Source organism: Malaclemys terrapin, chromosome 17 (assembly GCF_027887155.1).
Source record: "Malaclemys terrapin pileata isolate rMalTer1 chromosome 17, rMalTer1.hap1, whole genome shotgun sequence".
Classification (NCBI taxonomy): domain Eukaryota; kingdom Metazoa; phylum Chordata; order Testudines; family Emydidae; genus Malaclemys; species Malaclemys terrapin.
Window position 1 is genome coordinate 10,777,565 of NC_071521.1, and position 14,991 is coordinate 10,792,555.

Here is a 14,991-nt window from a genome sequence, read left to right on the forward strand (position 1 = left end):
TGTCTCCACAGGACATGTGTTGAATTAGTTTACCTTACTGGGGAGATTGAAATACAGAATATGTCTAGGAACACAAATATCCTCTGAGCTGCCCTCTCAACCCCAGACAGTTAGATGAGGAGATCTGGGAGCTGGATGTTGGAATCTAGCCTTTCAGCAGGGAGCTTCCATGATCAATATGGGCTATAGTTATGTGGTCTTTTTCACAGGAGACACGTCTATACTTACCTCCGGGTCCGGCAGTAAGCAGTCGATCTTCTGGGATTGATTTATCGCGTCTTGTCTAGATGCAATAAATCGATCCCGGAAGTGCTCGCCGTCGACGCCGGTACTCCTGCTCGGTGAGAGGAGTACGCGGAGTCGATGAGGGAGCCTGCCTGCCGCGTCTGGACCCGCGGTAAGTTCGAACTAAGATAGTTCGACTTCAGCTACGTGAATAACGTAGCTGAAGTTGCGTATCTTAGTTCGAAGTGGGGGGTTAGTGTGGACCAGCCCTGAGTAATGACCTCCTCCAGTAGACAGTGTGTTAGGGCAGGAATCCTGTAGGCATGTTCTAGCGAGTTTAGCCCCATTCAGTAAGTGAGGATTTGGCAATCTCATTAAGCAGTGCCCTTTCATGCTGTACCTACGTATCTTACTCCTTTCAAGTAGTGGCAAGGCACAAAGGGAGATTTTGATGTTCAATCCCCCTCAAGAAAAATGTGCGAGGGTGGGTTGTTGTGCAAGAAAGCCATCCAATTGTTGTTGAATTCCTTTTTTGGCTTTCAGGGAAGCGTTTGCATCAAGGGAAAAAAAATTACATCTAGTACAAAGTGGGCTTTTCAATTACTGCCTTCTTAGAAGGAAGTGGATTGAAGATTAATGGTAAAGAAATCAAAGCCTTGGAAAGAGTCAGGGGAGGGACCTATTTAGAAAACATCTACTTCCCAGCTAACTTCTCTTGAAACAAGACAGAATACTGACAAGCACCATAGTTCTGAAAAATGTACTCTCCATTCTTTGCAGTCCTCCCTTTGAAGTTTTAGAATAGTTCATTACCCACCTAGGGCTTGATTCTGCAAACCTCATTCACGCAAGGAATCTCATTGAAGTTTATGGGCTTGATTCTCCTCTCAATAACACCAATCATTAAATCACTGGAGAGACACCAGCAGAATCAGGCAATTGGGAATACTTATGTGAGTTGGGGTTGCAGGACCACATCCCTCTGTTGTCCTGATGTATCTTGAAAACATCTTTCCTGTTTGTGATGAAGTTTCAAATTAACATGTTTGTTAAAAATGACTATTAGGTCTTTATTGGAATATCAGAAAGTGTCAGCACACCTTGTTTATTAGTGAAATGGACATTTTCAGGGCTGGTAGAGCAAAACCTTGTAAGTAGTTTTGTTACAATTGTATTTAGTTCTTCCTTTTTCCAGTAATCGTTTTTTTCTTCACAAAAATGGCTTTAGTGCTATTCTACCTTTAAAAAAGCCAAAACTGAAATTCATTCACTCAGAGCATTCAGAACCAAACTGTTGTGCGCACACAGTATCGGAAGAAAACTTTTCACAAGGAACGCAAGTTTAGTTCCACATTTCCAAGGATTAAGAACAGTGAGAAACTTATTCTCAGAATTATGAAAACATACCTTAATACCATTGTTTCAACAGCTACTTGAGAACTAGTAGCGTGACTGGAAAAGACGTGAAATCCATGCGTCATCTTGGTCCTACGTAAACACAAATTCCAGAAGAGGGAGTTAACAGAAGAGAAATTGAAATGGGGCACAGTGGAATTTTTACCTTTTGCTAACACACAACATTTGTTTAAAAATAAATTGTGGGATTGGCAGTAATTTCTCTATTAAGATCATTGTGCCATATTTTCATTTTATTATCTCTTGAACTCATTTTTTCCCCTCCAGTTCTGCCATCTCTTCCTGCTATAGCCGTGTGTACCAGAGTCTGGGAAATCTGATTCGTTGGTCTGATCAGGTGATGCTGGAGGGGGTGAACTCAGAAGACAAGGAGATGGTGACCACAGTGAAGGGTGTCATAAAAGCTGTTCTGGACGGAGTCAAGGTATGATATGCTAGATACTTCATGCTATAGATAGTATAAGGTATTCATCTTTTCTAAAAGATTTATTTGGAGGATAAAGACAACAGTTTTTAGGAGCATGTAAAACATAAAAATCCTGTTCTTGACATAAATAAATTCTTATCTCAGATATCTACTACAGCGTAAATGAGATTGCCTTATCTGATGCATTCCTTAAGGATCAGCACAAATGGTTAGCGCAACAATGCATGCTGATGGACTGCCAGAAGCAATGAACCTTTATTGTATTAAATTTTTAGTGAGCCTTCCCCATTCCGCATGCTGCTTACAGGTTGTAGTTCACATATTTTCTGTCTAGACAAAGGGTAATGGAAATGTTTCCCGTTAATGCTCAGAGAGAATCAAAGATGCCAACCTCCACCTTTTACATTAATGAAAAAGTCTGAATCAGTAGTATGATGCTGCTGTTTCCATGTTTCTCCTTACCATGTCCCAGGTCTTTCCCCACCTTTCTGATGTTGTGCAGCCCAACACTCTAGCAGCCTCTCTGTTGGGTCCTACCACCCTTGAATTAGATGTTTGAACCCCCTGGAGCTTTTCTTAATTGAATACTTTATGTTCAGGGTCTCTTGTCAGAGGCCCCCGGGCACTAGCAAAGAGGTTGTCATATGTGTTGGAACTGTATTTTGAAAGGCAGGGACATCTTAAGTGCAGAAAGAGGGAATTAAGCCTCTTATGCCAAACTGAATCAGACCTCTAAAGGTCTGTTTAAAGGATCAAGGACTGAGGTACAGTTGGGGTAGGTTCTTATTCCAGCTGATCCACTTAACTCATTCTTATTTCCTTAGAAAAGCATATAGTAATAATTAATGAATATGTAGCTCTGATATAGCACTTTTCATCAGTAGATCTCAAAGCACTTTACAAAAGAGATCAGTATCATCATCCCCATTTTACAGATGGGGAAACTGAGGAACAGAGAGTGGCAGTAACTTGTGCATGTCACCCAGCAGGCCAGTCGCAGAGCCAGGAATAGAACCCATCCTGAGTCCCCATCCGGTGCTCTGTCGATTGGGTCACGCTACCATCTTTTTATTGTACTCAAACTTGGCTTAGTTTCTGTTGCTTGGAACTCTGTGTGAAAGTGAATCGCATCTCTTGGGCTTTGGTCATCGCCAGAAGTGTTGGCGTGCTGCTCTGAGCATCCATCTTTTATGTCATGCACTTTAGTTAGTAAAAATAATCCTATTAGTTCTGAAGGCTTTTAAAGTTATTTATTTGAAACAAAATATTCCCATCATCCAGAGAAGTCACATTTCCAGCATTGTTCTGCATGGTATGCCCCTTAAACTTAGGCACCAAATATCACCTAAAATGGGTGTTTAATTCTCAGAGTGGGATGGGAGGGGAAAAGGTTGGGTGTAGAACTGTATGGTCAGAGCCTCAGCAGATGTAAATTGTCGGAGCTCCCTGGACTTCAATGGCACTGGGGCAATTTTCACCTCCTAAGGATCTGCCCCACAGGTTCCAAACAGCCCAACAAATAGGGGAGGCAGCGAAACACTGGCTGTGACCTTGTTCAGATCTATCTAGTCCTGTGCAGCCTTTGACGTACGTGTGTGTGTGTGTGTGTGTGTGTGTAGACTTGTGTGTGTGGCGAGACTCGTCCTGTGCAGACCTGTGTCACTGCACAGGTATAGATAAGAGTTGTGTGTGCAGACGCACTGCCTAGAAATAGAAATACCAATTTGGTTTTAATTTAAACCATTACCTTAAATATCTGGTATCTGTACTCTTGGCTAGAAAGAAGACAGAGTTTCAGTGTAAGTGCGTGTAAGAGACGTGAAAGCATCTTTTACTGTGTGGGAAGTGGGGAGTTATTTTAGAAGAGCCAAGCTGACCATGATATCTGGAAGCAGGAAGTGAGAAATTGGACACTTCTCTACTGCCTGGAGCAATTTCTGTAACATTAGTAAAATCTCCACCAAATCCCAGTTCTACATTTTAGTGCTTACTTCCCTCTTCATTCTCAGTATCGTGCTTGGGACAGCCTGCTCCTTTTATTGTTATTTGCTGTATTCATCTCAGGTTTGGTTATTTATAACAAGCAAAATTCCCTTTTATGATTACACCATTTAAAAAAAAAATCCATCTCATTTTGGAATTTCCAGTTTGCTGAAGTAGCAGGGAGTGCAGAGATAGCAGTAATTACACATGATTAAAACTGACAGGAGCCTTTTTACAGTTCTGATAAGGAGTAGCTTGATGCACATCTGGCCCAGTTGCTTAACCCTCTGTGTGATGGACTAAAGACCTGGGAGTGACTCTCAGGCCTCTGACTCCTGGGTTAACGGATACGGGGGAGGGAGAAAGTAGGGGTATGGAAAACCTGGTGGTGTTTGGTAATGTTTTCAAAATTTGAAGCACCATTGACTGGTTTCAAAGGGACGGCTTTTAATGCTTGGCTGGAGTTTTGTGGTAAGGACATGGGAGATGGAGGGATCCTCAAGCTTAGAGCTGGGTGAATAACTGATTTTTCGCTTTGGTCACAATTCCAAAAAAATTGGGGAAACATTTCAGTTTGGGTTGAACTGACTCTGAAATTTTTCAGAATTTTTGGTGACTTGAAAAAGTTTGTCCAAAGTGGGGATTTGATCATGGGTCTCCGACATCTCAGGGTGTGCTCTTATCACTCGGCTAAAGGTTATGAGGCGTAGCAGTAGCGGCAGTGCCATCACCATGTCATTGCTCTCCTTCTCTTCTGGCCATTTTGTGAATGTCTGAAAGTATTTGTGTCAAATTGTGACTAGTTTTGGGTCAACCAAAACTGTGTTTTTCTTCGAATAATCTGTCTGGAAAACTTCACACAGCTCTACTCAGATATGCGTTCATTTGGGACTTGAAGGGACTGGGAAATAACAGAGCAACGGAATTATGGGCTACTCCAAAGTGTTGTCACTCTTATGCCATGTCAGTGCATGTGATGAGAGGTATTTAATTTCCACAGTAATGGTCTGAAATATTCTTAGCAGTGCTTTAAAGCCTCAATTTAGATTGTTTTCCCCTGATATGATCTCTAAATTCCCATATGCAAAAGAGGCTTGTCTCTTGTTATAAAGCAGTGAAAGGGGAAAATTGGCTAAGCATGTTAACTTTCAGCCTCCAGAGATTGTCAGCATTGTGGCAACAGTTGCCAGTGAGACAAACCTCATCATCATTCAACTCGAATTGGTTAGGTTTATTAAACACAATGGAGGAGGAGAAAAGAGGAAATTCATCAGCAGACTTGCCTTCGCTGTTCCAAGAGCCTCTCAGGCATATTTCAGCTTTTGGTTTAACTACCATTCATTTCATTTAGTTTTCTTTTATGCATTATGTGTTCATTGATCTTGCTCATAAATGCCTGATAAAGGGCCTGATCCAAAGCACTTTGAAGTCTGTTGGAGTCTTTCCAGTGACTTCATCAGCAATTGGATCTGGTCCAGAATGCACAAAGGCAGCAATCAAGTGAGTCACCGCTCAATCTTGATCGTAACTTGGTACATGAAATGCCAGCTGCAGCACAACCCTTTTGCAGCTCTGTGCTAGTAGGTGTAGTGGATGTGATGATGTCACTGCATGGTTGCCAAAAAAACTAGAATTTGGGAACTGAAAATCCTTTTGGGATCCCAGTTTCCAAAATCCCACTGATGCTTTTCCTTGTGCTTCTGTACAAATGGTAAAGGGAACTGCAAAGCTAAAATGAAAATGGAGTTCATTCTATATTTCTCTAATAATCCTCAGTACCCTGGTTGCATTCAGGCACTCAACACAGAAATAAATTTTAACTAATATGTTTTTAATTCTTTTCCTCCTTGGTAAGATTCCCTCTTGTACTTTAGATTTGTGGTATTTGTCTGGGATGTCCCAGAATGACACTTTCTTAAGAGAATTGCTAGCAGGATTTCAGAGCCTGAGGGGAATCAGATTTTTAGAAGGTTAGTTAAAACTTGTGCTGTGTGCCCCCTTAGCAGAGGGGACATTCAGCAGAGAAATCGGAGATTAACTCAATGTTCGCAACTTTGCAGTTCCTCTTTAACTGAGGGTGTTTGGGTACTACAGTTTTCGTGCAGTGTTTCCACTGTACATCAGCACAGTGTAATTTATAGATACAGTCATAAGTCCTGAAGCTCTGTTGCTACCCAGTTCAAATTATTAACACTTAGACAGACATGGCCTGCCCTGGGTGAGGGCAGGGGCCTGTTAGAGAAGGGGTTAACTATGGCCAAAGTGTTTTCCTTAATCCGGACTTTCTTTCATCCTTGGCAGACATGAGCCTTGCACTTTCCACTGAACTCTACTCACTACAGGGGCTCTTCTTCCATCTGTCCTAGATAGGAGCAGCTTTGTAGCACCAGTCATATCAGACACGCATGCTCTGTCTGCTCCTGCATCCGGTTTTATTCATCATATGTGGTCTCTCCAGGGCTGACATCTCGAAAGCTGGGTGTTTTGCTCTGCTCTTGATAGGTGTCCAGCCTTACATAAGGTAGATTGATTTTGAGCGCAAACCAGTTATGTAAACATAACTCCCAGTACCAAAACAGTCTGTAATGGGCTCATCGTCTTGTTGATGCATGTTCATTACATGTATAGTGCATTGCTGTTTATACGTGTTGTCCCTTGGAAGTTTAGGTTTTGTAGAGTCACTTGAATTGACTCTTTTCCTCAGTAGGATGATGGTGATGACGTTGTAATCATGTTTACTCATGTTTTATGAAGCACTGACAGTTGTTTTCTAACTCATCAGATTGGGATGTGCAGATGTTAGCTGAATTTCAGGTTGCTTTAAAAAAATTAGTCCTTTGCAACTTCCTTTGACTAACGTGCAGGGGAGCCAATATGATCTGATAGCACTGGTAGTTATCCAGTCTGATTGGACCAGGGCACATGTTTATAGCTTTGAGCAACAGATCTGTTTGTCTGCCTCTAACCACCATAAAATGTGCTCTCCACTACAATGGCATTGTTGGAGCATGAGTTATTGTTTTGACTGCTAGCAGACTTGTAGTTCAGGATTATCATGCCCTTATCTCTTTATCCACAGTCTTATCTGTTATAGCCAGATAGACAGTACAGAAGTTCTCTATATGATCATGAAACTTCCATAACTACAGTATTAAAGGAGGCAGGGCTTTTAAAAAATTTAACTGTACATTTAACTCAGACAGCTGAAGGGAATCCTATTGAAAACTAAATCATACTTTCTGATATTTACATATCTATACTTTATTTATAAAACTTAAAACAATTTCATTCTTTTATTGGTTGACCAAAGTGAGGTCCTGCACTCAACTTTATTCATATTCTGTTATTTGACGGCTTACTTGCATTTCACGTAAAATTGATAACGTGGCTTAGTGAACACCTGTATTTGGAGGCTGGATTAGTCACTAGTGTAAGTGAGGTTGCCTTATAGTCTTATCTCAACAGAGTTATTGGCTCATCTCCTTTGAGGTGCTATTAGCCAGTCTCTGAAGTATGATTCAGAGAGCTTAGGAAGGAGGTTAGCTTATTTCTCACTAAATGGAGTTCTTTGAAGTTTCCTTCACTATATGTGAACAGATTGCTCCTTCTGGGTTAAGTGTTTTTAGTAGATTCATAGATCCCAAGGCCAGAAGGAACCATTGTGATCATCTAGTCTGACCTTCTGTGTAACACAGCCCAGAGAACTTCCCCAAAATAATTGCTAGCACATATTGTTTAGAAAAACATCCAATCTTGATTTTAAAATCCTCTATGATGGAGGGGATTGTGCATAGTGCAAGGCTGCTGGCTGCCTCCATGCCACTTTAAGCTTCACTATCTAAAGGCTCTGACGCCCATACAGAGGTGGGCATAAGAAGGCCCAATTTGGGAGCTCTACAGGAGATGTTGTCCACGACCTCCAGTTACTAGTGAACCCATTTGACATGTCTGTTTTTTTGGAGACAGTAGCGTGGCTCGTTTTCCTCTGGCCTGGGACAAAATGGACATGTAGTCTTTTTGGCTCAACTTTCTTATTTTGGATGTGTTTTCATTTGCAACTGGAAATTTAAATCCATGCAGAAATACATGGTAAGAAGATGTGTGCCACTGTCTCGTTCTTCCATGTCTTGGTCTCCAGTGTTGATGGAGTGAATGATGTTGCTAGTAAAGCCCATTTCAAGTGAAAAGATGAGAAGTAGTAAAAGTAGGAGGCAGGGAAGATGGCACATCCAAGCCAGGAATCCCACTAGCAACTCTGGTTGTGAAGAGTCGCAGTGATTAGGAGAAAGCTGTCTGTTTAGAAACTAGGTCCAGAAGGTCCTTGCTAAGTGCTGCTGCTGCCTAGTGAGATCCATCGTGAATTCCAACATTTTGCAAATTAGCAAGGTAAGTAAACACAAAAGCAGGCTTGTGCATTACAGAATGTGTTGTGTTCTTTTCTTTGGAGCACTGCCATTTCTTTTAGCTACTTATAATATTTCATAGTATGCTAGCATTGGAATATGGAGGAGATTTGGTGCTATGACACCTTGCTATAGGTTGCTTCCTGAGAAGAGCAGAAAGATTACTATTACCGTGTTACATTTTAGCAAAGGTCCATGGTAGTTATCTTTTGCTGTTTTTTGCCTTTATATAGGAGCTGGTCAGACTCACAATAGAGAAGCAGGAACATCCGTCTCCCACAAGCCCAGTTAAACCCAGTTTACCAGCATGTAAATCTGACAGGTGGGTCACCAACAAATGTTTGATTGGGGTGTTTATATATAAACAGACAGTCACGTATCTTGATGTCTGCGTGTGGGTTGACTTCTTGCCCCTGGTAGCTGAATACTTTAGGACCAGGATCTGGCGCACTTCCTCACTCAGGGAAGCACCATACTCCTCAGGGAGTCCTATTGATTACAGTGGGGCTACTTGAGGAGTAAGGTGCTACTCAGTATGAGGAAGGATGCTGAAATCCGGCAACAAGAAATCACTTGCATTTTACATTGTGGATACATATGGAGTTTTGCTTGGAGATAGTATTTTTTGTATTTCACTGTTATTTCTTTTAAATATGTATTTTAAAGTATATGTATAAATCACATGCAGACAGCATTCTACAAATTGTGCTTTGTGCTTTGCAGCCCCTCCGAGCTTCCCCTGACAGACAGAGAGATGGAGATTCTCAACAAGACAACTAGTATGACTCAGTCTGCTGAGATACTGACTGACTCCATGGACGAAGAGATTGCCCCTCCCAAACCCCCTCTACCTTGCATTCGCGTGGCAGAAAACAGGTAACCCTGACATGCAGTCTGCCTCTCTTGTATGCTGGTCGCTATCGTATACAACCTTATTACATTAGCCCTTCCCAATGTAACTTATACATGAGAGAAATCCTTCTGTTGGTTATAGATGTCCCCTTGTTGTAAATACAACCCTCGCCATTGTAAACCCTTTCTCTGCTGTGTTGCATTTCCTGCCCTCCAGGGTGAATTCTCCGAATAACATTGAGTCCCTGGAAAATGTCTCTCCTTGCAGGACAGGAAGGATTTTAAAAATCCAGGACTTTGGGCTTGGGTTTTTTAAAGGTTTATTTGAATATAAATTGACATTTAAAGAAACTTTGCAAGACCAATGCTGTATTGTGTTTGAGACAGGCCTTACTGCCCCCTCTAGGCTGGCTTTAGCAGGCTCCTGTGGGAGATTGGACTTTTCCAGCACAGTGCATAATGGGGCATGATTTGGATCTAGGGGAGGTCAATGTCAGGAGTCCTATCACAGGAAGCAAACCATAAATGAAGTAATTTATGCCCCTCTTCACTTGTTTGTCTGGGCCATTCAACACATTTTTAAAGTTAATGGAGTTTTAAAATCCACATGCAAATCATCTTTAGGTCTGAAGGGTGTGTTTGGTGACAGGTCCTTGTACTAGGAAGCCATAGTTCTATCTTTATTATCATTATTAGTATTTATAGTGCCCCTATCTCCATGGTATCTCGGTGTACTTCATATGGCTTACATTTTCCGAAGGGAAATCTGGCAGCTGCTGTGGATAAAGAAAGCTTAATAGGTCTTCATCTAATAAGCGAATCCAGAATTGCCTATTGGAAGAACAGGAGTCTGAGAGTCAGGATTCCTGGGATCTATTTCCAACTCTGCCACTGGCTTGATTCCTGTTTTGAGCAAGTCCCTTTGCTTGTCTGTACTTTTCTTTCCCCATGTGTAATTTTAGGCTAACACTTCCTTTTGAAAGCACTTTGAGATCTTTTGATGAAAGTGTACACTATGTAGGTGCAAAGCATTCTTATTTAAAAGTACATGAATGCCTTGGAGGATGACATTTTCCTGTGCTGTGTTAGTTATATCCATATGAGTCTTGATCAATTCTCATTGAAACCAAAGGGAGTCTTTCTGTTCATTTCAGTGGGCATTTTAGCAGCCCATACTCTGTATGAGTGTGTTATAGAAGTATTCTGAAAATATCATGGGTGTGACCATTACAAAAGTATTGTAGATGATTGGAACTCACCACACGCTAATCTGAGATCTCATGAAAAGAAAGATTTGATTTGCAGGACACGTTTTAAGGGGTTCCGTAGGTAATGCATGTTTATGGGCACTGGAGGGAACGTAGGTGGCAGGAGATCACAAGGCAGAAAAAGAAGATCTTGGATGGATGATGTGTAAACTTGGTTGGACCGAAAGGAATGAGGGAACTGTTCATCCACAAATATTAGCAGAGGATCATACAGTATGGGCTACCTTTGTTGCAAACCGCCAGTAATGGAGATACCACATAAGAAGAAGAATCTGCATGCAATTAGTTGTGTGTTGTTCGGCACATTAAGAAACTGGTGAAAGGGATTCAAACTGTGTGAAAAAATCATTTTTAACTGTGGTGTCCTTACCCTTTCTAAAAAGTAACCACAAGAAAGTTTCTGCGCTCTATTCTGAGAAGCAGGAAAAACTGCTAGGCTTCAGCATGTGCATAAGCTGTGTGCATGTTACAGGTTTTACCCCTATAACACCGATGCTAGTTGGTGGTGTGAAAATGTACCTCATGTGGTTATTTAGAAACATGCAGGGTCTTCGGCTGTTGAGGTCTGCGGTTGGCAGTGACCATCACATTTCTGTGTAGTTTCTGAATTTGAATGTTCTGTGTGAAAGGTCCTGGCATATTCCGGAAAGAGAATGTGTGCATGCTCATTGGCACCAGAGAGCTTGAGCTTATCTGTGGTATTAGAAGCAACATCTGAACATACAGAGAGATCTGTCCCATGTACTGTGATAAAACCACCTTCGTGTAATAAGAGGTAGGCATTTCCCAGCTATATCCTAGTGCCAGAATATAGACCCTTCTAGTACAGACCATGAAAGAGTGTGGATGACCTTCTCCTCTATTGAGAGATGGTGCATAAATTGGTCAAGAATCCCTAATGTGGTGAGGCGGATAGAATCCTGGCTCCTAGAGCCTCAAAGCAACATTTTGATAATCAAGTATTTGAAGTAGCTGAACTTTTTTTTGTCTTGCAGCCCTCCTCCAGCATTGCCCCCTAAAAAAAGGCAGTCAGCGCCTTCTCCTACCAGAGTGGCAGTAGTGGCACCTATGAGTCGAGCCACCAGTGGATCTAGTTTACCTATTGGAATCAACAGACAGGTAATGGCATAACCCTCTAAAAACATTGGAATCATGTTCTGGAAAAAAAGAAGCTGCTGTCTTCATTCCTGCAACACCCAGCCCATCTCCTCTCTTGACAAAGAACCCTTGTTTTAAAGAATTGAACTGGAATGGACACATTTTCCTTGGAGAGGAGATTCAGCTACCTAAAACATCATACAATAATGTGCATAGTTTTATTTTTTTTAAGGCTTCTGTTCCATTTAAATAGTAAATTGCTACAAACTCTGTTGTTCTGAGCTGTGGTGGACTTCAGTGATCTGAAAGAACAAGCGTGCCTGTCTGTAACAGAACATAGTATGCAGAATGATTGGCTGAACTTAGCAAGACCCAAGTTTCTGTGTGTGGCATGATTCATATAGTACAGTGGGGAGCTCAAAACTTCATATGCAGGCACTTGCATCTTAAAATAGCTGTTAACCTAAAGAGACTGGTTTGAGCAGCTGTTTTCTGTCCACTAATGGGCTTGTAATGGGTAAAATGGCTGAGTAGTAGAGGAATTAAGGAAATGATGGCTCTACGGGGGTTGTTTGCCTTTCCTCTGCCATTATTTGTCATTGGTACAGTGCTATAAATATACGTGCTGATTTACAGAACTAAGGACTTGTCCTCATTGCAGAGTTAACTTGATTTATAACTCGGGTCCCTTCCACGCACCAGAACACTTAACTCCAGTGTGGTGGTGCTTTTAACTCAAGCTGGCTGGTCCATCGGGGGTACGGGCTGCAGCTCAGGTTAGCTCAACTTGTCAGCTGCTAATACGACCACTCTGTGCTGCTAATCCAGTCAGGCTGTGCCGCTCGAGTGTTATTTCTCAGTGGGGCTGCTCTCACTTGAGCTAGACTAGCTCAAGAAGAATAACTCGAGTTAACTGTGGTGAAGATATAACCATAGACACACACAGCTGACAGTCTAAAAAAGAAGCTATAATTTAACATTAGCTGCCCCCGCCTGCCCCGCGCCCCCTCCCATGTACATGCCTTAGTTAACCAGATACTCAGCAAACCCACAGCTGTTTAATGGGGACTCTCCCAGTGCGGTTGCCTTCAAGATGCTCCAGTACAAAGTAGTGAACAGGTGTGTGTTTTAGTGAAGAGCTCAGCCTTCTCTTTGACAGCATGTGACATGCGTTCCTGGATCTCAGTACGAGCTGTCTGAAATGCCAGCTGCACGTTTGAGTCAGTTGCTTCCTTTGGGGGGAGGGATAGCTCAGTGGTTTGAGTATTGGCCTGCTAAACCCAGGATTGTGAGTTCAATCCTTGAGGGAGCCATCTAGGGATCTGGGGTAAAAATCTGTCGGGATTGGCCCTGCTTTGAGCAGGGGGTTGGACTAGATGACCTCCTGAGGTCCCTTCCAACCCTGATGTTCTATGATCTTTCTCTTCCACCTTTCCGCAAATAAACATAGTTTGGGAGCCTGGGCAAGCCTGTTCTAAGTGAGGTGTACTGTGTACACTCCCCTTTCTGCACACCACCAGTGGGTGCCTTTTTCTCTTAGTATTTCTCCTGTTCACTGGCAAGCTGATGAGAATTTTTCTTTGTTTCTGCCTCAGGATTTTGATGCTGACTGTTACGCACAGAGGAGGCTGTCAGGCGGCAGCCACTCCTATGGAGGGGAATCCCCTCACCTCTCACCATGCAGTAGCATAGGCAAGCTCAGCAAGTCTGATGAGCAGCTCTCCTCGCTGGGCCGGGACAGCGGGCAGTGCTCCCGCAACACAAGCTGTGAAACATTAGGTAAGGAGACGATCTCTTCAGAGCCATTGGGGAGTTCCAAGTCACTCTCATGTTGTATCGTTTCCGAGCCATGAGGCAGGATTATAATGGGGCCCTGCCAGTGTAACTGCTGCTGGTGGCTCTGTGGTCAGTTATATTCTGTTGGGGTGAGGAAAGGCATGAAGTGGGTTAGTTCAGAAATCTTTCAGCTATAGAAGTCTGAGTTCAGACTCAACTTGGGTCACAAGCTAAAATGCTTGTTGGTTTCAACCCCTTTTCTGCCCATCAGTCGAAAAGGGCAGCTCCGTTAGCTTAAAGCTATTTTATTTTCAAATTTTTGAGGGAGATGTAACAATGAAGAGGAACAAATAAAATGCATTCACTAGAGACACGATATCTCTCTAATGATTCGCGGGTTGAGCTATTGTTACCAATCACTTATTACTAAACGTGTGCTGGGCACTTTCCAGAAGATGTAGAAGAACAGTCTCTGGTGCAAAGAGCTTGTGCTCTAAATTGAAGAGATCTTATCACAGAGGTGACTGACAGGGCTGGGTGGGATACAGAAGAACAAGGATCACATAGACAGTAATGCAGTAACTCAGTTTAGGCATGAATAAAGCATAATGTTCTTATCCTCTTTGTTGTACACAGATCACTATGATCCGGACTATGAATTTCTGCAGCAGGACCTCTCTAATGCTGACCAGATACCTCAGCAGGTGCCAAGTATCCTCAGCCCATTGCCAGAGTCTTTGGGCGAGTGTGGCTCCCCATTTCATGGACATGTTTTCCAGCTCCCCCCGGGCAGCTCCCCCCAGCCGCAATACTGCAGCCCGTTGACAGGAACACAGTCTACGGAGACTCCTCCAGCTTTGCCAGAGAAGAAGAGGAGGAGTGCAGCCTCTCAGACTTCGGATAACGCAGGCTGCAGGGTCTCCTATGAGCGGCACCCCTCGCAATATGATAACATCTCAGAGGATGATCTGCAGAACCCAGGGGCTCTCTCGTCAGTACCCTTCACGTCATTTGCTGCTGTCTTGCCCTTCCAGCAGGGCAATTCTTCAGTGCCGGTGGAATTCATTACTGAGTTTGCTGCTCCTGATTCTACGGGTGACCCAGAGAACCCCCCTCCTCTGCCAGAGAAGAAAAACAAACACAGTAAGCAAGTGCTTGCATTGGTATTTCTCTTTCTTTCCCTTCCTCAAATCCTTCACCTCCCCAGTGTCCTACAGGTGATAATGTCCTATTCCCTTAGGGCCAAGTGTCACAATGGTCAACCTAAAACGTGTGGGTGGGCAGCATAAGAGCCAGATTTTTAAAGGTACTTCAGAAGCCAATCTGCATCTTTAAGCACCTGTGGGATTTTTCAAAAGTGCCTACGCACCTAACTCCCATTGAAATCTAGGACTGTGACTGTCTACCCTTAAAATACTACGGTGGCACAGTTGTGCCACTGCAGCATTTTAAGTGTGACACTCACTTCAGTAATGGGAGGGGTTCTTTCACCGCGGTAGTTAATCCACCTCCCCAAAAGGCAGTAGCTATATCGACAGATAAA

General features: G+C 42.8%; 1 protein-coding gene across 7 annotated transcripts in view; it reads left to right on the forward strand.

Moving 5' to 3' along the window:
* RAPGEF1 (Rap guanine nucleotide exchange factor 1) overlaps positions 1 to 14,991 on the forward strand; it is a 126,030-nt gene that overhangs the window by 60,257 nt on the left and 50,782 nt on the right. For all 7 annotated transcript variants that reach the window (XM_054007438.1, XM_054007435.1, XM_054007436.1 and 4 more), the window contains exons 4-9: positions 1,909 to 2,065; positions 8,688 to 8,776; positions 9,178 to 9,330; positions 11,570 to 11,693; positions 13,268 to 13,451; positions 14,085 to 14,591. In XM_054007438.1, coding sequence (XP_053863413.1) covers positions 1,909 to 2,065; positions 8,688 to 8,776; positions 9,178 to 9,330; positions 11,570 to 11,693; positions 13,268 to 13,451; positions 14,085 to 14,591 — 1,214 coding nt within the window. The remainder of the gene's footprint in view (positions 1 to 1,908; positions 2,066 to 8,687; positions 8,777 to 9,177; positions 9,331 to 11,569; positions 11,694 to 13,267; positions 13,452 to 14,084; positions 14,592 to 14,991) is intronic.